Source organism: Cydia strobilella, chromosome 14 (genome assembly GCF_947568885.1).
Source record: "Cydia strobilella chromosome 14, ilCydStro3.1, whole genome shotgun sequence".
NCBI lineage: Eukaryota > Metazoa > Arthropoda > Insecta > Lepidoptera > Tortricidae > Cydia > Cydia strobilella.
Genome location: NC_086054.1, coordinates 3,597,764 through 3,622,856, shown reverse-complemented (window position 1 = coordinate 3,622,856; position 25,093 = coordinate 3,597,764). Strand labels below are relative to the sequence as shown.

The 25,093-nt window shown below is 36.9% G+C and overlaps 1 protein-coding gene and 1 non-coding gene across 4 annotated transcripts in view; one reads left to right on the top strand and one right to left on the bottom strand.

Annotated features, from left to right (window-relative positions):
* Positions 1–3,684: 3,684 nt before the first annotated feature.
* Trnad-guc (transfer RNA aspartic acid (anticodon GUC)) lies at positions 3,685–3,756 on the top strand. The gene has a single exon. It is a non-coding gene; the product is annotated as a tRNA-Asp (tRNA).
* A 6,590-nt stretch (positions 3,757–10,346) lies between these two features.
* Positions 10,347–25,093, bottom strand: part of LOC134747104 (E3 ubiquitin-protein ligase SH3RF1-like) — an 80,609-nt gene continuing 65,862 nt past the window's right edge. Inside the window, exons 14-17 of one of the 3 annotated variants that reach the window (XM_063681674.1) lie at positions 22,979–23,154; positions 17,907–18,023; positions 14,012–14,116; positions 10,347–12,116 (exon numbers count right to left, since the gene is read on the bottom strand). In XM_063681674.1, the coding sequence (XP_063537744.1) occupies positions 11,909–12,116; positions 14,012–14,116; positions 17,907–18,023; positions 22,979–23,154 (606 nt within the window). In that variant the 3' untranslated portion in view covers positions 10,347–11,908. The remainder of the gene's footprint in view (positions 12,117–14,011; positions 14,117–17,906; positions 18,024–22,978; positions 23,155–25,093) is intronic. The other 2 variants (XM_063681675.1, XM_063681676.1) reach the window with 2 other exon arrangements.

Here is a 25,093-nt window from a genome sequence, read left to right as displayed (position 1 = left end):
AAGATTTTTGTAATTTTTGTTAGTAGATTTTTGGTAGATTTTAAGACTTCCAAATTGTATTTCTATTTACTTTGTTAATAACTAGGTACTAATTTATTTCTTTTGCTAATCTTACATACGAATCAGTTGGTTGTCGCGTGTACACTTGCCTTATGGCCTGTTTACAATATTGATTAGTGTTTAGTATGAGTTCATGCATTACGGAATGCAACACGAATATTTAGACAAATCCCGAAAACATACTAAGAAGAGAATTGGCAGTATTAACGGTTTAAGCTGTTCGTTATCTTTCGGTATCCAAGTAATATACTGTGTATGAATGTAAGACGTAGCTACAACAGTACTTTTGTCATTCAACTTCGAACCTTATGATTTTGCAGTACGGCCATGGTACCTGCGTATACCTCCGGGCGCAAGCGTCAATATCGGATTATCCTTTTGGCAAACACGTGCCAAGGATATAAAAGGCGCTTAGCTTCGCGCCTCTATCAATATCAATGCCTCACGATAAAAACCTCTTTAAAGCGCTTGAGGCTTGAGGTGCTAATCTAGATTCTAGAGAACGTGTGTGTGTGATCTATCTATTATATCTATACTTGATTATCTATTCCCTTACCCAGCTAAAGTCAAATAATTTAATTTCCGTACAATTTCATGACAAGGTACGAAAGTACGAAACGGTACTGATCTTAAATTCCTTGACCATACCACAGAATAGAAGAAGGAAAAGTTGAAGCAAAGAGGAAGAAGGGAAGGCCAAGGAGAGCGTACATGCATCAAATAAAGGAAAAACTCGACGTCGTGTCGTATCAGGCTGTCAAAGAGAAGGCAGAGGACCGCCAAACATGGAAATTGCTCCACCGACAAGAGTTTTACCCTTATGCTGGCACCAGGGCACCACACTTCGCCTTATTTGGCAAATATTCGTGTTGCATCTCTTTCCTTTGACATACAAAACAAAAGGGATGCAACACGAATATTTGCCAAATACAGCGAAGTATGGTGCTGGCATTCAATATATGGTGATGACCACAGAATAAATAATAGTACTAGGTACAGAAGGTTCACTCTAACAAAACGCGTCTATTACGACAGTTATGACCGCTAGGTGGCTGTAGACATAGCAAAGATATGAGAATAAAACGCTAATATTGTTGAATGTTTTTAAACAAAAAAACGCTAATTAATTTGCTACATATTTAAAAACTGTAATAGATGTCATATATTAAAGAAAAAGTGACGAAACCCTCCAGTGGTGAAGGCCGGATTCGAACCGGCGTCTTTAGCTATCGCGGCTAACTCCATGAACCCCTAGGCCACCCCGCCACGGCGGTGCCCGTCCGAATTTCTCGACTATATGCCATCTTAGTAAGACTAGGCGTCTTTGACCAGCTCTAAGGGCAAGCAGTGCGCGCTTGCACCTCCTAAACGAACTCCTTACGGATTTACGTTGTAGCGAGAGAGACTGGTGCTGCCATCTATGAACAAGTTTGAGAACAAATCAAATACACACACATATTTATTTATATATATATAAATGCAAATTTTTACGTTGCATCCTTACAAGCGTTTTTTCAGTAGGTAGGGCAAACCTTGGCTTATCGGTGATACTTGGTAATTCGGTGATACTGCGTTATTATCTTACGCTAAGCTCACAATGGTGAAATGTAAACAATTATATCACTGCCCACCCGATTGCAAGCATCAAAACTGATAGCTGCCATCAATTTTATAGCTTGTATTTCCTCATGGTGAAAATATTTATATTTATATGTATTTGTAAGACAATAACGTAGTATCCCCTATACAAGAAGCATGCTAATAATGTTCCTTCTTTGGATGTGTTTCACGATAGTGAAGTCTTATTTAAAAACAAATTATTGTCTGTTGACAACCTCAGCTAGCTCGGCTAACTTACCTTAGTTATTGTTAATATCAACTATTAGGTGTCTTGTTAATTGGTATTATATACTTATTCTAGATTTTTGTAATGTATACTATGTCTTTTTCTAGGTGTTACTGTTGACTTAATGTTTAAATTAATATAATAATGCATGCTGTGATTGCCTGTAAGTGGGGGATCAATAAAAAATGTGCCCTTTTTGTAAGTTAATACTAGTATGTAAATTGTATCTTCTGTTGGTGATCCTAATAAACAAATAAATAAATAAATCACCGAATTACCAAGTATCACCGAAAAGCCAAGGTTTGCCCTACTGGAGATGTGACCTTTTATCCGGGTCGTTAACTTTTATTGTATTGTCTACAGATGCGAATATTAAAAGTATTTAAGTAGATACCTAAGTATAGGTACCACCAATATTGGCAGTACCATTAATAAACATTTCTCTTGGCTTCTCCGTGAACTGGCAACTGCCAAGTGTTATACGTAACTTTTCATTGATTCACGAGACAATATGACGTCAACTGCATGTACGCCAACATGCGAAAATTGAATCGTGCGCGAATTCTGAGCGGTCCGATACTTGGATAGTGCTTTGGGGTGGTATTCCACCCAGTGGCGTAGCCCACGGCCTCGCACTTACGGGGGCCTCGCAAAGCCAACCCTTTTATTACCTTGGGAAAACACATTGAAAAGGGCCATTGTGGTTTTTGCCCACGCCTAGATTGGTTCACGCTACGCCAATGATTCCACCTGTCTAATGTGTATTTGCGTCTCACATGTTGCTTAGTGAGAGAGTAAGACGCAATGCACATTGGACAAACAATTTGGACAGGTGAAATACCAACCAGTTACAGCAATAGAAACTTCACTACCTGAAACCTATAAATTGAAAATAAAAAAACCGGCCAAGTGCGAGTCGGACTCGCGCACGAAGGGTTCCGTTTCATTACGGAAAAAAACAGCAAAAAAAACAAGTTTGTTGTATGGGAGCCCCATTTAAATATTTATATTATTCTGTTTTTAGTATTTGTTGTTATAGCGGCAACAGAAATACATCATCTGTGAAAATTTCAACTGTCTAGCTATCACGGTTCATGAGATACAGCCTGGTGACAGACAGACAAACGGACAGATGGACGGACAGACGGACAGCGGAGTCTTAGTAATAGGGTAGGGAATCTTTGGGTATGGAACCTTAAAAACTATCCAATTCTACTTAGATACTATCTATACTTTAATTATCATAGACCAGTAAGTGATAAAGACTGCAATCTAACGTACTTGCAGCAGATGAAGTACAGTCGAGGTCAAAGATGTTTACACTTGCACCTTACTATTTTAATAATATAATGCTAAAAATGTTTCATCGCGTTTAACTATAGTGTACAACATTTTGTATCTATAGAACGACCCTGTCACATGTATTTATCTTGGTATACATTCTTTGCAGATCTGAATATTATATTTATCACCTTTGTTCTACAAATAAAATAAAAGTATTGTATACTTAAATATACTTACGAAAAAAAAAGGTAAAATATATGTACAAAATGCGAGAGTTTAATGTTTTATATACTTACGAATGGAATAGACTTAGGTATAACTGAATAGGAAATGAGAAGTACCTTTTCACGGCTAGACTATAAAAAAATCACAACTATCTGTAAAGCGTGAGTAAAAATATCTATTTAACAATATTTGATTTTGTATCGAATCATCACACCACTTTTTAACGACGCTATGAACCTTTATAGCATAAATTCGCACTGCTCATCAAGTCTTCGGTAGTATAGTGGTAAGTATCCCCGCCTGTCACGCGGGAGACCGGGGTTCGATTCCCCGCCGGAGAGACCCTTTTTTATTTTTTTCGTTATTGCAAAGATAGATATAACGCCGTAATAGATTGATACAGTCTAAGGAAAAAACGTGCCTGGAAATCAAGAAAATTTGATTCTCGATCAGATGGCGCCACTACCTTTAGCCTACTCTCGTATAGATGGCGTTGACGGTTTCGTTTGTTATTTAAAAAATTTAACGCATATCGGTGAAAGAACATGCGTCAAAATAATATAAAAATAATTAATGCAAATATTGCAAATCAAAAAAATCATTTATCCATATATAAATACATTTTTTTATATTTTTATTTTTAGTTTTAATCGAGTGTCGATAGATGGCAGTGAATTTCCTGTGGCTACAAAATTTACTATGACAGTACCGCTCTATCCTATTATATCCTCTTTGTATTGACCAAGTCCCACGGTAAGCCCAAGGAGGCTTGTGTTATGGGTACTCAGACAACGATATATATAATATATAAATACTTTTAAATACATAGAAAACACCCATGACTCAGGAACAAATATCTGTGCTCATCACACAAATAAATGCCCTTACCGGGATTCGAACCCAGGACCATCGGATTCACAGGCAGGGCTACTACCCACTAGGCCACACTGGTCGGCGAATTTATTCTAATTAATTAAAGTGTAGTTGTTATTGTTAAATAAAAATATGAATGTAATCATATAACATTTCAGTAATAGAACTATTTGAGTTTACATTCGTCTCAAAACTTATGAACAGACGAGGTATAACGACTAGCTAGTTTGCTCTGAAACTTTGTACTTACAAGGATAAGGTATATCTATGTCTGTAATTAGTTTATGTAGCTTCAGCTACCATAGTTAAAAAATACAGCGAATTTAAGTTTTTCATACTGGAGCTATGTAAACTAATTACAGACCTAGATATACCTCATGTCATTGTATGTGCAAAGCTTCATTACAGTCCAACATGTAGTTTTAAAATGAGAACGAAACTCCGTTTGTATGGGAAGGTGAAATTCGGCCGAGCTTGCCGGGGACTGTTTTTCGGCTTAATCTCCAAATAAAACACAGTTTTAAGAAGAAATCTTTATTTCATTTAAAGATTACCTAATCAACTCTTCGATATGGTTTTCTTAATTAAACTAGAAGCGAATGATACTAGAGAACCAAACTATTGGAGCATATCGGAACATGTTAGAACAGGCGTCCGAATCGTTATATCTGGCAGACATTCTTTACAGAATATGTCACATGAGCTAAGCAACTGTTTAAGGTATGTCTTCTAATAGTTCTAATACCGTAGCTATGGTAGCAAAAGTTTATATAAAATAAAATTCATACGAAAATATAAACATAACTAAATATATGCTTATTTTTGAAAACTATTTGACCGAGCGTTAGCGAAGGACTCCGTTTCGTATGCCCGGATGTTCTCCTCTACAGGTCGCAATTCTCAACAGATTCTCGTGAAATTTTGTGAGCAGGTTCGATGACAAATGTTTTTTTTCGTTGATTCGGTTTTTGGATTGTTTTCAAAATGGCGGAGCCATACATTTATTCAGTTTTAACCTAAGGCCCCAAGGTTCTACCTATAGCACCTCTTAAGTTCGATGAAATTTAAATCCCATTCAATTGGAAGTCGCTTTTGCTGTTTCGTTAAATTTTCCAACAACGCAAAACCAACTCTATTTCCTACACTATAGGTTCAAATTTCAGTGGCAAATTTTGAATTTTTCATTTGTATGGCTGGGCCTTAGGAGGTTAAGTTACGCTCGCAAGGTCTACAGCTCACATAGACTAGTTTTAATGTGACATATTCTGTACCCAACATGCCTTATCAATGGGATCCGATTATTCATAAATGTGTATAACACAAAAGTGCCATGTTTAAAGTACATACATTTCCTATATAGTCCCATGTTGACATTTAAAATAATAGCTAATGTATGCTAGTGAAAAGTACCGGTTTCGTTGTGGTTATTTATAAGTTACGCAAAAATATACAAACAGTTACGAGTAGAACCACAAATAAATACGTTTTAAAATAAATCAGTTCTTTTTTGTGACAAGACTAAGTATAAAAGAGGCCACACACTGATATAATAAATATATTAATAACGGGTCACTCACGTGTTTTAAGTCGAAAACGCTCGACATGTTTCACTCCGTATCGAGGAGCGTCATCAGGAGCTTAAAACACGTGAGTGACCCGTTATTAATACACTCTGATATAATAATCGTGTATCTAAATAAAATTTTATCATATGACCACGTGAGTGTGGGGCCGCCTTAACGGATATTTCAGATGCGAAAGGAGTTACACTAAAATAAAACTTGAGTATAATTAAAATGTATTAATATAAATAAAGAGATGAAACTAAACAAATATATGGAAGGAATAAAGTCACTAGAAAAAGTAAGAATAAAATAAAGATCACATTTAAAAACAATTAAAACACATCGCAACTCTCCGCAGTGAAATATCCTTAAAAATTGTCTACGAAAATTTTACTTAACTTACTAAAATAGTCATAGAAGACATTGAATTTCCAATTAATATTAATAATAATAATTTTAATTAACAATTTAAAATGACCCAGGCTTCGTGCAGTTGATAATTTAGTTAGAGACAATTTTATGTATGTATGACTGTTTTTTTACCATGCAAGTCATAACCATAATGTTTGAGAATAATGCACTATAGGGGCCGCATTCTCAAACATTACGGTTATCACGGCCGTGCGCGTTAGAGGGTCTGCCATCTTGTGGCCTGAAACGGAAACATAAACTGTACATTGACACTTAACGCCAAAGCAAGTGCTGCCCTCTACAGTTCACGTAAATTTTCTTGTGCATTCTAGGTTTTGCCATCTTGTGGGCTACACTGGAAGCTTAAACTTAACATGCTTACTGTTTATGCACGTTCCCTATAGTGCCAATGGACCACCATTATGTGTTCGTTAACTATGTCAAATAGCATGAAAAATTCGAGTCCTTTTTCTCCCCACCATGCACTTTGCATGAAGCCAAATTATATTTGCAACAAAAATACTGAAACGATTCAACGGAGACCGTACATCTACTGAGATTAAATATGGAGTCGCGGCTAAAATACAGTAGTAAAAACGGAACGAATGTAAAACACTACAAAATCTCAATATTCATTTGGAATTCCCTATGATTGGAAATTCTAGGGTCCTATCAACAATGACATATCACTCAAAAACCTTAAAACTACCTACATTACCTCAAAAAAACATTACATTCGCATTAAACATTAAATTTAACTATTTAAATAAATCTTAAAAAACAAGATTTTATCATACAGTCTCAATACCATTAAAATTTAGTTATCCATTAGTGAAACTTAAAAAAAATCATGTATATATAAATTATCATTGTTTACGAATAAAACAATAGTATAACTAGATATTAGTCTAAGGTTATCCTTATTTACTATCGGGATAATGCCTTAATATATACGTCAAACAACTGAAATGCACAAACGTAACTTTGCAACGAAAGTATAATATGGCAGTGGCACTTAACAATAACACATTGTAAAATAATAAGCGTATCACACCTAACTGATAATAGTACATTGTGCAACGTCGAGGGTTATTGAAATGAGTCTATTGTATATTTACGACCGGCTGGAGTGAATTAAAGACTCGAGTAACAATATTCTTACCCCCGGAGTTACACACAATGTTTTTCATCACACTTGCGAAGAAAAAACTAAATTTTAAGCGAAATCATTCAAATACGGTGAAATTTCACATTCGTCCGCCATTTTGAAATTTTTTGGCAGTTTAGACATCGAAGGCACAGACCCATCGGCATTCAGCCACAATTGAAAATTGTGTAAAAATATTTAAAACGGCTATTAAATTAATCAAATTAAATATATTAAACCGTAAACAAAAAATTAATAATTTATAAACGTCAGTATTTTCAAAGTAAAACTCATTTATACCTACTTGGTTCGTATGAATTAGTGATATAATTTAAAAAACCTATAACTCACGAGTGAGTTATAGAGTTTTTTTTTCAGAATCCATAACTCCCGCGGAAACAATATAGGCCCTTGTCATTTAGTACATCTGCATGAAATAAGGTATTTTTCGAGCAAGTGTGATGAAAAATAAATTCAACCGAGAGTACGATAATACAAGGGTTATATGTTACGAAAGAAAACATAATGCCTATCCTAGGTTATAAGAATATAGGTAGAATATTGAAAAATATACCTATGAAATATTAAAACTATGTACTTTAGTCTTTTTCGGCTAGAAACACATACAGTAATCTGAAAAATAATCTTTCCTTTCTGCTAAAAGTTAACTTGTGAGTCGCATTTCGTTTGATAGCAAACTCACTATATAACCATTACGAACAAAGCTTAAATCCATTTAATTACAAATCAAATCGTCAGGTGACAACCAAAACTCAATAAATACAAAAAAAAAAACAACATTGTTTTGGTACAGTCGCCATCAGTAATATCGGAGCGGCCGAGGTGCTCAAAAATATCTAAATACGCACTCTATTATCAAGGCGTTAGAGTGCGGGTTCAGATATTTGTGAGCACCTCGGCCGCTCCGATATATCTGATGGTGACTGTACTACTGCGGTTCACTATCGCTGAACTCCTTGGTCACCTGACGGAATGTTTTTACAAGAATAACAAACACTCCGGTGTTGCAGGCGTCCATAGGATACGGTAACTGCTTACGCGGGCCGTATGCTTGATTGCCACCGACGTGGTATAAAAAAATACACATAAACGGCTGGTGTTTATAAGCTTAAAATGTTACTTATTTATTTTTCTTCATACATATGTCCCTTGCCGAAAACAGGTTGCTTTTTTAACTGTGGCGCTACAGAGTACGCTTGTTATCTCGGTATCAATGTGACTTCCATTTTGCTCTTTTTTTTATAAAAATACATTACTCTGGACTCGTTATTGGCCCACTTCGTTTTGAATGGCTATTGTCCTATAACGGATATTTATAAAAAAATAATTTACCAAGAGTTCATCGGAAATATAATACAAAAGATGGCAGTAGCAGTCAGTCAATACAACGCCAACGGGTTTAAACAAAATACTGTAAATTTTAAGAAAAATACTGGATATAAAACATTTGGTGGTTCATTTCATTTAAAATTGTACACTACACTCTTTTACATTTGAGTATTAAGTTATTTCTATTCAGAATCACGAGCTCTTTCGATCCTAATAAGAGAAAGTACATACATACATATAATCACGCCTATTTCCCGGAGGTGTAGGCAGAGACCACGGACTTCCACTTACTACGATCCTGACATACCTCTTTCGCTTCCTTCACTTTCATAACACTCCTCATACACGCTCGCCGGTTTAGGGTGCTCTTGACCTGGCCTTTCTTCAGGATTTCCCCGATCTGATCAGAGAAAGTCCGCCGAGGAAAAGAGAGAGGGGGGTAAGAGAAAGTGTCACGAAAATTCCATACATTTTTCGTTCTTTTCATTCCGGTACCGTCATACAAAGTATGAAAAATGGTAAAGGAATGGAAATAAAAATTTTGGGACACTTTCTCCTATTAGGATCGAAAGAGCTCCTGTTTCTCCACACACACAACATAGCCTCCTAAGGCCCAAGGTCCTACCTATGGTACCTTTAGTTCGATGAAGTTTAAACCCTATTCAATTGGAACAGTCGCTTTTGCTTTATTTCGATCAATTTTTCAACAACGCAAAATTGATTCTATTTCCTATACTATAGGTTCAAATTTCAGTGGCAAATTTTGGATTTTTCATTTGTATGGCTGGGCCTTAGGATAGAAACTACCAAATAAAAAAAAATATTAGTATACAACGTTAAATAAAATGGCCCCGATACGACCGTTATAGACATTTATTTTATTGTAGTTCAATGTACTAAAAGTTTCCAAATTTCGATGTTTCAGTGAGAAGACTAGTTCAAAATGCAAGTCGTAGATAAAGATTTCATATCAAGAACCCGTATCTCTAATATTAAAATTTGAATCTTACATCTCATTTAAATAAAGTCCAATTTACAAAATCAGATCATACTCAATCACATTCAACCTTAGCTTGTAGAGACCCCGCTCGTAATATTAGCTTATCTCCCTGCTTTGTCCATACAAAAATGAGCTTACCTTTTTCTTACATGCTATCGGACTATACAGGGAATTACAATCTTACAAAAAGTTTATCATACTACCTCGATTCAAAGTACTGGTAGTTCATTTATTTGTGATGATGAAAATACACTGATCACGATGCTGTAAAAGTGCATACCCACTTTATTAATCAATTCCATTCATAAAGTGTGTATGCATTTTTGCAGCTCCTTGTACTTGTTCAGTTGACAGTGTAGACGATGGTATACAGGGTGGCTAAAAATAAGTGCATTCCCGTTGCCAGGGAGGTTTTGGGATTATACTGAGCAACTTTTACTATGGGACCAACCACGAAATCGAGAAAAAAAAATTGACCCTTCCATAGGAAATGGACCAGCCAAAATGTGAAACAGCCAATTTTTTTTTCGCTATTTCGGGGTTGGTCCCATAGCAAAAGTTGCTCAGTATAATCCCAAAACCTCCCTGGCACGCACGGAATGCACTTATTTTTAGCCACCCTGTATAAAAGTTTTATCAATTAATATTAAGTCTGGAAACCTGACATAGTTTTGATAAAAAAAAACAAAGAATCATCTTGAATAACACTTAATGATAAATAAAACAAATTATAACGGTGAAACAAATATTGTTAAACGCATCGATGGTTCGTTCTTGGTTGCATTCCCAGCCAAAACAAGCGTTTGTACTTGAACAAAGTATTTGTTTTTTTTCTATTACAATCTAAGTGTTAAACAAGTCTTTTGTACGGGTGGCTTTAGTGGATGGCCTATAACGTAACACATTAAGGATCATTTGAGCGTGATAATATTACAAATAGTACATTTTAAACATTTTCATATGTTTCATCAATAAAGCGGGTCAGCCCGCATTCGAGGGAAGCCAGTGCTGTCAAACTGGTTTGACTTGGCAGACATTCTGAATCAGATTAACTAACCACTTTATTAAACGTACACAATATCAATGTCAAGTATATCGTCCCGAACCGACTGGGCGCGGGCCTACGGCGAAGGCTGCACGAACGAGGCAGGGATGAGCAGGACTCCGCCCGTCAGGTCCGCAATAAAATACCTTTGTACCTTAACGTACAAAGGTTAACCTATGAATTTTCTCAAATGATTTTTAGGCCTCAGACCCTAATTCGTTAAGGCGGTTCCCTGAGCCAGAAGGCGAAAAATCTCCTTATATGATCATGTTTTTCTAAGAGGCGTTGATAATCGTAGACGTGGAAAAAATATATGTAGTTCTTGACTATATTATCTTTAATATCATAGCTTCCGATACACGAATTATGACACTTCGCTCGATACAATTAATTCCCAAAGTAACCTCTAACTCGGACTTTTAATCCAACTTTACTCGGTTATTTATTATGTGATACTATAAACAAAAAAAATAAGAAAAAACAATCTTAACTTAAATGGTAATTTCATAGCTTTCGAATTTCGATATTGTAGGGTAACGTTTTTAAATTAAATAAAAATCGACAAAATTCGATCAAAATGGACACTTGGCGCGCATGATCTTTCCCGTTCTTTCTTGCGAAATGTGACAGAGACAGCGGCAAACCGATGGAACGGCCTTAAACAAAAGCCTTTGTTTCTTTTATGGAAAAGCACCTTAGTCGCATTCCGAGCGCGTGCCAAAGCAACCATGTCGTTAAAAAGCAACTATCGTGAGAGTATTAAGGTTCAACATGTAACAGCTCATTCTGAGATAACGAGTTTGGGTAATGAAGGACGAATGCCTGAATGGCCTCAGAATACGGAGCCGCTACATAAATTTGAACCATATAAATAGGACGGTTGTATAAATAGTCAGTAGCGGTAGCATCGGTAACCGCTGAACAAAAGAAACAAGGGCTTTCGCTTTACAGATTAGGGTGTGAGGCGTAAAAATCATTTGAAAAAATTCATACTATAAGGATAATTTTCGAATGATCGTTACATAATGTGACATTATCTTATCGTATATTAATACAGCGTGCCGAACCTACTGGGCGTGGTGTGTGTGTGTGCGGGCCTGCGTCAGTCCCTTGGCACGGGCGCGGGCTCGGGCTCGGGCTCGGGCTCGCGCTGCACGAAGGAGGCCGGGAAGAGGCCGGTGCGGCCGGTGCGCTGCAGCGTGCCCTTGTACCAGCCGTCGCCGCGCTTCTTGGACACCAGGACGATGTCGTCCACTTTCAGCTCCAGCTCGTAATCGGAGTTCGGCGGGTACGGAACTATGCAGCGAAATCTGGAATTAAGAATAGTTATTTACGATACAAGTGCGGAAAAGAGGAAATTCGAAACGAGTGGCGATAAATTAAAACACGACCGCAGGGAGTGTTTTAAATCGACACGAGTTGCGAATTACCTATCCGCACGTGTATCGTACAACGTTTTACAGTACATATGGCCCTTTAAACTTTCGACATATGCACGAAAAGTGCTCTTTTACGCACTAGTGCGAAAAAGTAGCACCATATGTACTGTAAAATATTTTGTAGACGCAAACCAAACTGACTACCGGGATCTTAAAACTTCTCATTCACACTCGCGTCACAGAATAAGTAATAGTATTATCATACAGAACGGCCCCGCACCGCCCCGCCCCGACTCGAATCCTCGCCCCGCGACAGAAATCTGGCGGACTTCTGGCGTACTCTCAGTTCGGTTAGCGACGCGATGACGGGACGTTCAAAATGCCGGCTTATTGAGCTATGTGCACAATAGGGTATTTGACAACATTAAAAATATATAACGAATTGCTGTCATCCTGAAAGATAATAAACTAATAAAGTATATTTCACTATATTTGAATGTAAATTATGTTTATTTTTTTGGAAAATAAACGAAAGAAAATTTAATATTTTTTGAAATTTCATCAGGGACGTGAACGCTCTGCGATTGGTCAACGCTCGGATGACGTCACACGCGGGTAAATTCTTGTTTGTCTTGAGTGTTTTAGCAGTTTTATTTGTATTTAGTTAATTTTAGTTATTGTTCCACAGTTTTCTGATATATTCCGATTTATCCGTTTGTCGGTTTATTCGTATATTTATCGTGTAGTGGCACAATATTGATAAGAATCTCAAAATGGAGCCGAAATATGTGGAAGCTGATAGCGGCAACCTACCAGACATAGACGCATCAATGGTTGCATTTTTCATTAAACATAATCCGGATTACTATGCTGCGGAACTTAGAAATGTAAAAACAGCTGTGTTTTTCGATTTCGATGATACGAATACGACGACGATATATATAGAGAATACGATGACGAGAATAGTATGTCCATACTGCACTAGTTTGAAAGAAAAAGTATGCTACTAACTACCTACTAATGCTGAAAGAGCTATGTTATGAGGTTATGTAGTAATACATTAAATACCTAGATCTTGTTTCGTTAAATAACAAAATCCGCTGCTTTAATTACCATATTTATTTACAGTTAAATATTACTTACATCGAAGTGGTCTTCACACATAAAAACATTTGTATGCGCAAAAATGCTCTTTGGGGTCTCTTCCCGCAAGTTTTAAACACATTTTTCTTTTTTTGGGATTCGTTGGAATGGAAACAAACGATTTGTCTGGATTTTTTATAGTCGTACTTGAACATTGCGGCACTATACACCATTTATATAGCATTTTACAGTGAAATAATGAATTCAATGCACATATACCATAAGATTAACTAAGGTCATTGACTGAGTTTACTTGCGCGTGACGTCACACGTGTCACATGATTAGCCCCTTTGCGAAAACAGCGTTTAAGGCGCGTTCAAAATAAATAAACTTTAACATTGTTTTTTTATATTTAATACAGGAAATTTCACGGAAATATCAATGTAGTGTAATTATTAAGTCATAAACAATCAATTAAAACCATTTTCAAAAATTAGGTAAATAGCCTATTGTGTATTTATTCATGAATTGTGAATTACAGGTAACGAACGAGGTTTAATAAAATGTCCGTAATGTCTTTTCGACGTACAATGCTTATGGTGGGTAGCCAAAGCCAAGTATAAGGGATGTATTATAAATTCAATATACGCGATATAATCCATTTTCATAGTTTTATTTCATGAGTAACTATCGCAGTAACCGTAGTCAAAAGCTTGTTACTGAATGTAGATTAACAAATTACCTCTCTTTGACGGGCTGCGCGTGCCTGTCCCGCCGTGTAGCCGTCACATCGAGCGACTGCGACTTGCGATGCTGCGACTGCCACGGGCTCTCGGTGTTCACTCTACTGTTCATATTTTATTCAATATTAGTTTATTAGTTATTTAGCAATTCAATATTCAATATTAGTGTGTTTACGAATATATATATATATATATATATATATATATGTGTGCACTTTTTCAACTAAAAGAGTACTTATTGTCGCTTGGTAAGGCGCTATTTTCAAATAGCTTCAATTAGAAATCAACCGTATCGACAACCGACAATGTGCTACCTTTTGGTCGAAAACGTCACATATAACGGGTCATGTAAGTCGAGAATCGGTTGATCGATCGTTATACAGCAGTATTTTTACCCTTCAGACTCAGATACAGATACAAATATTTCTTAATTGGCATGACATTGGCATTGTCCTGGGTTCGAATCCCGGTAAGGGCATTTATTTGTGTGATGAGCACAGATATTTGTTCCCGAGTCATGGGTGTTTTCTATGTATTTAAGTATTTATATGTTATATATATCGTTGCCTGAGTACCCATAACACAAGCCTCCTTGGACTTACCGTGGGACTTCGTCAATCTGTGTAAGAATGTAGTATAATATTTATTTATTTATATTTAATATTTATAACACAATTTCGAGAGAAATATTCAGCAGTATATTTAAGCAGGCATTGTATAGAATTCATATGTTTTACTCTACTGTAGAATAAATTTCTTGTAATTTTAATTCTGACACAGTACTTAATATTACATTAAATATACAACGATAAATACAAATAAATCGTTTACAGGGTGGCTAAAAAAATAAGTGCATTCCCGTTGCCAGGGGGGTTTTGGCATTATACTGAGCAACTTTTACTATGGGACCAAGCACGAAATCGCGAAAAAAAAATTACCCTTCTATAGAAAATAGACCAGCCAAAATGTATGAAACAGCCAAAAGAAAATTCGCGATTTCGGGTTTGGTCCCATAGTAAAAGTTGCTCAGTATAATCCCAAAACCTCCCTGGCAAAGGGAATGCACTTATTGTTTAGCCACCGTGTATATGCACTTTAGCGAAGCAACTTAGACTCATAATCAAGAGCAATATAATAAAGTTCTGTTTTATCTCTGATAGAACAGTGGTATAGTGTGAGACTTTCAAACCGGAGGCCGTGGGTACAGTCGCCATCAGATATATCGGAGCGGCTGAGGTGCACAGAAATATCTGAACACGAATCTAACGCCTTGACAATAGAGGCGTGTTCAGATATTTGTGAGCTTCTTGGCCGCTCCGATATATCCGATGGCGACTGTACAAAAAGTCTTATTAAAGCACTTATAAGAGTCTGTGCGGAAAAGGAAGAGTTGTAGAATATATGGATTTCTTTACATTCCACGACTCTTCTCTCGCACAGATTCCAAATATCCAAGGATATCCAAGGATGTCTTTCCAAGGATATACGCACAAATGTGCCCGTCAGATCTATCTGGCGTTATCTGTAAGACAGATCAATCGGACATCTGTCTGCACATCTCTAGCTAATAATAAATAGAAAAATACAAATTCCCGATTTCGTATAAAGACCGGTTTAGACGCAACGAAATGTAGATTGTATAACTAAGCGGAACCCAGTTTGGTGTGGTGAGGGTCTATGCGTGATGGTGATTTAGTGAAGTGCTAGTATATGGTGGTGATTGCAACACAAAACACACAAGCGTATAAAAATAATATAGTATAATTTTGTATCTATTAAGCTTAGAAATGAATTAAAAGTGGAAATATTCGCTGCATTGAGTACGGTCTTGGTGGCTCAGATGGTAGAGCACTGTACTAGTGATCCAGTGGTCGTGGGTGCAAGACTCACCCAAGACAGTGAATTTTTCCACTTTTAATTTATTTCTAAGCTTAATATGGGTATAGTTGACGAAATTTAATTTACACCGATCCGACATACAAGTTGTTTAAAATATTGATGCAAATTATATTTCGTCAAGCATATGTTTCGTTTTCAAGCAAAAGGTACCACTTTGTCGCTTGCCATAAGGACGCTCAGACAGTTTATTCGTATATAGATACTAGCAAATTTAGTCCTTATGGTAAGCGACAAGGTGGAAACCTTTTATTTGAAAACGTGACATATATTGGCATTTTATTGAGCTATGGAAGGTTATATTTTAATACAAGTAATAAATATTTTTTATCGTATTATGGTCAATAAAATGCAAAATAATGCGTTACTTAATTATTTAATAGCAATATAAAAATGGCATTATCAACGTCTCCATAGTTCGGTTATTTTCCCCAGGTCACTCACAATATACGTTCAAAATAATGTTTTATTAGTGCCCATTACTGAGCCAATTATATTTAATTTAAATTTTTTGACATATAGTCTTAAAAGCCACATTTACACGGTGCGAGAAATTGCATGCAATTTTCGATACATTACTAACTACAGAGTATATTCGACGTCAAAGATATGTTAAAAAAATTCCCTTAATATAAAAGAGTAAGGTGCAAAAGTACATATCTTTGACGTTCACTGTACAATGAATTCAGTCGATCTACTATACCGCAATGTGACAAAAATCGCATGCAAGTTATCGATCCGTCTAAATGGAGCTTTAATTGAGAACTAATTTATCCTCGACTCTAATTTACTCCTGCAGCGGTATCATGGTCGCGTTTTTATCACCTGTCATGTCATGCGTCACTTTCGCACTTACATACATGTTAGAACGTGACAGGCATGGTGACAAATGATAAAGAGCCCTACTGCATGTAAGAAAAAAAATACTCAGTTCGATTCTACACGATAAAGATGTACGATGTTGAGATTTTTTTGTTATACTTCCATGATATTATAACTATAAATAGGTTGAAATAAATGTCATATACGAAGGAAAAAATGACCAAAGCCTCCAGTGTCCAGAGCTGGAATCGAACCAGCGTACCCCGTTTACCGGACAAAAATATTTTCATAGAAAATAATTTAATTTGTTCTTAGAGTATAAATAGGTTACACGTGCTCCAAATTTCAAGCACTTAGCTTGTGACGATTGTACAGTTTGCTCTTAGTCGTTGGACTTCTACTATAACGCGAAAGTGACAAACACTAGTAGTCTCTTTTTTATTTAAGTATTCTTTTAATGATGCCGTCTCTTTTACGCCAGTTCGTACGCAGGTGTATGTAAAGAATAAACATATTGTGAGTGTGTGTTGCCTATACGTCGTCGGAAGCGTTTTTTCCGCTTGTTACGTTAGGCTAGGTTCACACGGCATACATTTTTCCCATATACCGTATGCTGAATTTTATGGAATATCGCAGTGACAGCAACATTTGTATGGCAACGTTCATAATCGTTCACACCATATCACGCCATATCTATAGCATAGAGTAACTTATACTAGAGCCGTACTGTCATAGTAAATTTTGTAACCCCAGTAAATTCACTGCCATCTGTCGACACACTTTAAAACTAAAAATGAAGATTTGTAAAAATACGATAAAATGTATTTAAATATAGATAAATGATTTTTTTTATTTGCATTAATTATTTTGATGATTTTGACCCATGTTCTTTCACTGATATGCGTTAAAATTGTTAAATAACAAACGAAACCGTCAACGCCATCTATACGACTGTAGGCCAAAACTAGTAGCGCCCTCTGAACGAGAATCAAATTTTCTTGATTTTCGAGGCACGTTTTTCCTTAGACTGTATCCATCTATTACGGAGTTATATCTATCTTTGTCTATAGTTATAACATCATTGTTATACGTGACATAGAATAACTGAACCACAGAGACCGAACATACCGTCTAAAAGTAAACCTTATCCGTAGTGAATAAGGTCGACAGTGGTACCTGAGGCGATGGTCGTGCAGTATGCGCTCCTTGTGGCGACGCTCGCCGCCCGCGCCCGCGCCCGCGCCCACGCCGGCCGGCAGCGCGCGCAGCAGTTGCGACGGACACGAGCCAGACCTACGCGTTAGTGACAAGCGGAGGATGAAGCGAGTCCTAGTTACTACATTAATATGTTTTTTTTTTAATACAGTTGCTCAAAAAGTGGTACTTTTTGTGGCTGCGTAGCGTGCGAGAAGCACAATTTCTCGAACTAGTGCTTTTTACTTTTTAGTTCCAAACTATACTTTCGAAACGCAGTTAAAATTGAATTTAGCGCGGAGCAGGTACGCGGGCCTCACTCGTTACTCCTCGGTGTCGTTGAGCAACCCGCGCCGGGCCCGCGGCGGCCGCGGCCGGGGCGCGCACGAGTATGAAGGTATCGCGGGCTGCGGCAGCTCGCGTATCGCGGGCTGTATAGGTACTTTTGGTTTTGGTTTGGTTTGGTGGTATGATTCTACTAATTATATATTAATTTATTATTTTTACGCAATTGTATTAAAAAACGTCGTTTACAACACGTGTGAAATGCCTTTTCACACTAGTTGTAAAATGTACTATTTTATACCACGTCGGTGTCAATCAAGCATACGGCCCGCCTGATGGTAAACAGTTACCGTAGCCTATGGACGCCTGCAACACCAGGGATATTACACGCGCGTTGCCGACCCTTTAAAAACCTTTACTCTCCTTTTTTGAAGAACCCCATACTGTAGCCCCTCGGGAAAACCTCGGCAGGGAGCTCATTCCACAGCCGAGGCGTCCGCGGGAGGAAATTCCTCTTAAACCGCACAGTACGCGACCATTTAGGTTCTAGGGTGTGAGGATGAACACCCTGCCGATGGCGAGGACTTTGTCAAAGGACTGTCTTATTTTAAACATAGACAGAGAGAATCATCCTATCTTTGTCTTACACTAATACTAGCTCCCAAAAGAAAAAGATGAGTATAGTATTTTTTGTTCTTATTTACTGACAATTTGATTTGACCAACTATACGTTTGTAGCTACGTAACATGTATGTCTGACAGGAGTTTAGGCTAAATAAAAAATATAACTTAGCCTAGTGTGATCCACTAAACTGATTGTAAATGTAATTAACTGATTTACTCAACTTTGGGAACAATACATATTATTTTATTAAATATTTTGATTTGTGTTTTTTAAGTAGTCACAATCACACTACTATATATAAATTATAAACCGAAATTGATATCATCTATTAAAGAATCCGGCCTTCACCACTGAAGGGGTTCGTCACTTTTTAGAGTTCCGTACCCCAAGGGTAAAAACGGAACCCTATTACTAAGACTCCGCTGTCCGTCTGTCTGTCTGTTACCAGGCTGTATCTCATGAACCGTGATAGTTAGACAGTTGAAATTTTCACAGATGATGTATTTCTGTTGCCGCTATAACAACAAATACTAAAAAGTACGGAACCCTCGGTGCGCGAGTCCGACTCCCATTTGGCCGGTTTTTTCTTTAATATATGACATCTATTACGGTTTAAAATTTTACTTTTACTTTAGCTATGGAACAAATATCTGTGTAGAGAATAAAATAAAATGTATTAATGCTGACTGTGCCCAGGACTAGGGCCTTTGGTCGCTCTCTTTCGTAAATAAGATCGATTTCAGTTCAAAAATGTCGGTTTTATTAGAGGCTTTTACTTAGATCCACTTGTTATATTTGTATCAAAATTGTTGTTATTGTTTGTAGTGTATGAAAAATCCGTGCCCGAATTTGGCAGCTATAGTCACTACACAAGAACACACCCCGTACTATATATTATGCGGTAATTGTTGTCAAAAGTTGACATTTCAGTTACTACACCATCTAGTTGTTTGTTTTTAAACTCGGAGTAATGACTTTTCGTGACTTCTCTTTGTGTTTAACTTTCTCTTTGAAAATTAATTTCGTATCAATCAGAAACGTCTGCGAACGATGCTATTAAGTTTAAAAATAAATTAAAAGTGGAAAAAATCATTGTTGGGCGGGATTTGAACCCGCGACCACTGGGTCACTAGTACAGTGCTCCGCCATCTGAGCTACCAAGACCTCTCCTTCCTTTCACTTTGTAAGTAATTCACTATAATGTTCGATTGAATAAATCGAATCGATACAAGATCGATTGTATTTTTAAATTAATACTTGAAAAAGTATGGCGAAGTGAACTGGCAACATTTCATTATTCATTTTAGATATTTTATCCTCACTTTTTACGTTCTTTTTTTTATAATATTATGTTTCATAACATAAAGAAAACCAAAACTCGCGATATCCTCGACTTGTCGTGGTTACAAACATGTGAAAACAAAACAAGTGACACAGTGACAGTGCTATGTTAGTTCCACAGACATATAGATCAAGACAGACACCATACATGTATGAAAGACTATTTAAATGTACTATGATTATTTTTTCAACCATTACAATGCTGTAGCAATAATGTCTCAACCCACATAAATTTTGCAATAAAATGTTAACTTTAACTGACAATTATTAGGGTTAACATCTTATTGCAAAATTAATGTGGGTTGACATATAATTGCCTAACTGCATCCTGTTATATTTGTTACCCATACCATTGAATCATTGATTGTGAAAGAGGTGTAAAGTAGAAAATATCGTGCCCCCGAATTTGACAGCGGAACTAGATGGCGAACAAAGCCATTTATTTTTGTGCTGAACTGTCAAACGTCAACTTTTGACAACCAAAGTTACTTTATATTTTCGTAGAGGCCCATCTTCATTTAGCTGTCAATTTCAAAGCACGAATTTGTCTTAGGGTGCGGCCATACATTTGGCGGATTCGGTGAATATTCGTGATGAAGTCTCTCGCTATCCAAGGGAAATGAAAGAGACGCCATCACGAATATTCGCCGGATCCCGATATACCTATATGTGTGACCGCACCCTTAGACTTTACACAATTCAATATACGCGATATAATCCGTTTTCATAGTTTTATTTTGATTTCTTTAAACATTCAATGAAATTTTGCTAATACGTAACAATTATCTCACAAAGTATGGCTGAGGGCTGAAAATACACCCTGTGTACCTATATGTATAATATGTGTCTTTCAAGGATGAAAAACGGTGTCTTTCTTGTTCTGTGGTTAGTTAACAAGCTTCCCATACTGGGTGCATACGAGGCACCTGTCACATGAAAACAGTGCAACACGATTGTTCACAAAAATCCAACACCACAATGTTTATAATAGGGGATACTACTGCAATGTTCTGCCACCAGAGTGCAGGACTAGCCTTTTTAGTAAACGATAGAGTATCTTAGACATATTGTACCTTTAACAGGTTTTTGACAAATTTCAGAGATAATAAAATATGACATTGATGCATCAAGGCGGTTTGTTTACAGAGGACGTACCGGGAAACGCGAATCCGAAATTTCTCTATCTGCCTTTTTATCGCTCGAATACGCAAGAGTGACAGAGATTAAATCATTTTACGGTTTAGACTCACTTGTTTTAGTCACTCGCGCGACATGTTTCGTACACATGGTCGTCGTGAACGCTGCTCGCACTATTAGTGCTTGAGAAAGGAGACCTAGGCTCTCCGAAACATGTCGCGCGAGTGACTAAAACAAGTGAGTCTAAACCGTAAAATGATTTAATATTAGTATGTCTCACAACAGTTCAAATTCGAGTGACAGAGATGTTAGATAACGAAATTTCGATTTTCTTGTTTCGCGATAGACCCTCAGATTGTGGTAGTGACGCCACCTACGCAGAGTTTCGCATAATATTCCCTATTAAAGAAAGAGTGCAACAAATCAGTCTCTGGCGAGAATCGTACTCGGGTCCGGGATACCAGCCCGCCTCTACCAATTGAGCTCAGCTCAGGTATCCCTGGGGGCCTACCCAAGATGCCAATCGTTTCGCCGTAGCGAACGAAACGCTATTGTCTCTCTGTCACTTATATGGAAGAGTGATACAGAGACATTACCGTTTCGTTCGTATACAGTGCAAACGATTGGCATCTTGGTTAGGCCCTCTGGAGTCGCGAGTTCAAGTCTCGCCCGAGACAGTTTGTTTTTCCACTATTTTTTTTAATTAGAACTTATTGTTAATATCGGATTGTAAATTGATGTAAACCAAAATCGGTGTAACAATCGAGTTCCACACAACACAGTTTAGCACAAACACATGCTACCAACATAATGCACAAAATGCTCGGGACGATGAGAAGCCCTCTAGTGGAATGAATGGGGACTAATCGTAATATACCACAGAGCAATGAAAATAGGTACAGTTTATATAAAGAGTACATAATATACGCAGTTTCATTGTTCTTCAATGTATTATCATATTATCACTAGCATATTCAATTCTTATGATAATTTTGCAAGTTCTTTTGACGACGACTTCACAAGTGTTATGGCGTACGCTGTAAAAGTAACCTTCACCCTTTTAAGTAAGGTTTACATTAGCTCGCTTGTGCCGGTGCTTTGGCGTGTGAGTGACGTTTTTGTTTATGACGTACACCCCAGGCCAAATGTATGGAAACAAGCTTGTATTTCAATAGAAAAGTGTGATCTTTTAAGCGATAGATTTTATACTACTCATTGAGAATTTGGTAAAAATAATAATAGAACATTTTAAAAGTAAATTACTCTGGCTGTGATAGTTTCCAATTCAACATTTTGTCATGTAATTAAAGGTTAGGTATAATTATGTAACCTTTACCTACTTTATTTTTTTAGCTTTTTGACAATATTTTAGGATGTTTTGATATTAAGCGTGTATATTTAATCTTTTGGGTTTGCCTAATGTAAGTCTTAGTTTACAAATATATACAAAAAAGATAGAAACATGAGATATTAAAGAAAACAACGTTGTAATTTTTCCTCAGTCACCCGTTGACCACGAACGCTGTAAAGGGTTCGAAACGTCGGTATGTATTATAAATTCAATATACGCGATATAATCCGTTTTCATAGTTTTATTTCATGAAAACAACGTTGTTTCCATACTTTTGGCCTGGGATGTAGTTTTTGGTATCTTTGATTATGTTACCTGACGTGTTGCGGTTGTAATCTCGTGGTGAGCGAGCATGAAGCGGCGTCCTCGAATACAGGGTTGTCCATACTGTAGCCGACGGGCGGTGGGGATTTGCATTTCTTCATGGCGGCGAGGCGTTTCATTAAGCTAACGCCGGTCGATATGGACTTTTCGCCTTTCTTGTCTTTGCTCTGGAGGTGGGAATTAGAATTGGATTAATAAATATCCATACTTAATATTATAAATGCGAAAGTCTGTCTGTCTATCTGTCTGTGTGTTACCTCTTCACGATTAAACCACTGAACCGATTTAGTTGAAATTTAGCATAGAGATAGTTTGAGTCCCGGAGACGGACATAGGATAGTTTTTATACCGAAAATCATCCCTTAAGAGGGTCAAAAGCAGGGTGGAATTGAAATAATTAATGAAGTGCCTGATAATTTGTGTACATAAGTAATTAAGCATATGCTCAAATTGCATGATTGCTATTACACTTTAACCAGGCGCTATTCTTACTCTAGCTGCGGTTACTAAGTCCAGGCAGACAAAGTCGCGGGCAAAAGCTAGTAAAAAATAGAAACATCTGTTCAGCCACATATAGCCATCAAGCGGCAACCAAAACTCAATTATTTAATTACTACCACAAGTTCAATGCCATATTAAACTCTAAGGTAGTACGAAAACAAGGTTGACTGTTTAATTATTTTTTGCAATTAGTGAGTTTTAGTTGTCACCTAGCGATAAGAGTTATGCACTGTCCCATAGCCTAAGCTGTTTGGTCAGTTTGGTCTTAACATTTTGACAGTCATCGTCCCCTATACATGATAACTTTACTCATTCTAATAAGATTTACTTTTGCGAAATGTAAAAATAGTCGTAGATGTAAAAATAAGTGTCATGGTTATTGATACAATACTTTGACGAAGGTGAACAAAAACCTAGTATATTGGGTTGTAAGATCCTTGTTGTAAATACTTTCTTTAATTATTATATTTTAATTTTTGATATTTAAGAAAAAAAAATTAAATTTAAATATTTGGAAAAATCTGGCAGTGTATTAAGAGCCCGGTTACGATTTTAGTCGCAAAAATGTAAAGTTGATAGATTTCTTCTGTGAAATTGTACACCTTTTGTTACCTAATTGAAATAACAAGTCCTGGTTTCTATTAGCACGACTTCTTATCTCTAGGTTTATCAGATCATTTTTTTGAAAAAAGGCTTACTAAATTAGTAATGAATTTTTTTCTGATGGACGTTTAGGTAAACGCGTGTAAAGCACTGACTTTGATGCTCTTATTTGTAAATTTCGTAAAGTTTGGACTGCTAAAAATGGTAAATTTGTATTACACATATTCTGTACTTTAGGTTTATCAGATTATATTGTTGTTATATGACTTAGAGTTCGAGGAAATGAAAGTTAAACGAATTCAATTTTCTCCAGAAATGACCTCAAAACAAGTGACAATTTCTCCGAAAATCTACTTATTTTCGACGTAGATTGCATACTCAAATAATCTGCAATATTTACTTACTGTTGCTGTACTTCATTTTATTTAAATTGCAACTTTTATTTTCTGACGATTTTTTAAAAACTTCCCCTTTTTCTGGTATAACATCGGTGACACGCGCTCGCGGCCTCAGTCCAGTCAGTCCCGCGCGGGAGCTGGTAGAGGCAGGACGTTTGTTGATCGGCTCCGCACGTTGCATCGACGACGACGAAGTTATTTATCATTGTGTGCGTCGCTCGCCGTGTAAAAAGTTATATTTGTTTGCGTGTTTGGCTGTACTGTGTGCGTGTAAACTGCGACCAGAAACTTTAATCCTTGGGTTGTAAGTACTTGTTTATTAACCGCCTTCAAAAAAAGGAGGTTCTCAGTTTGACCCGTATGTTTGTATGTATATGTATGTATGTATGTATGTTTGTTCGCGATTATCTCGCATTTGGCTGAACCGATTTTGATGCGGTTTTTAGAAAAGTGTTTGTTACATTCTGGAGAAGGTTTTAGTATACATAGAGCTGAGCTGATGCTGAACCCTGGCTGTACCTAGTGGAACGCAGGTTTAGTGCAACATAGGCACACGCTGTTTTGGTCTGTCTTGATGAGCAATTAGGAGAGCAGTACCCAAGAT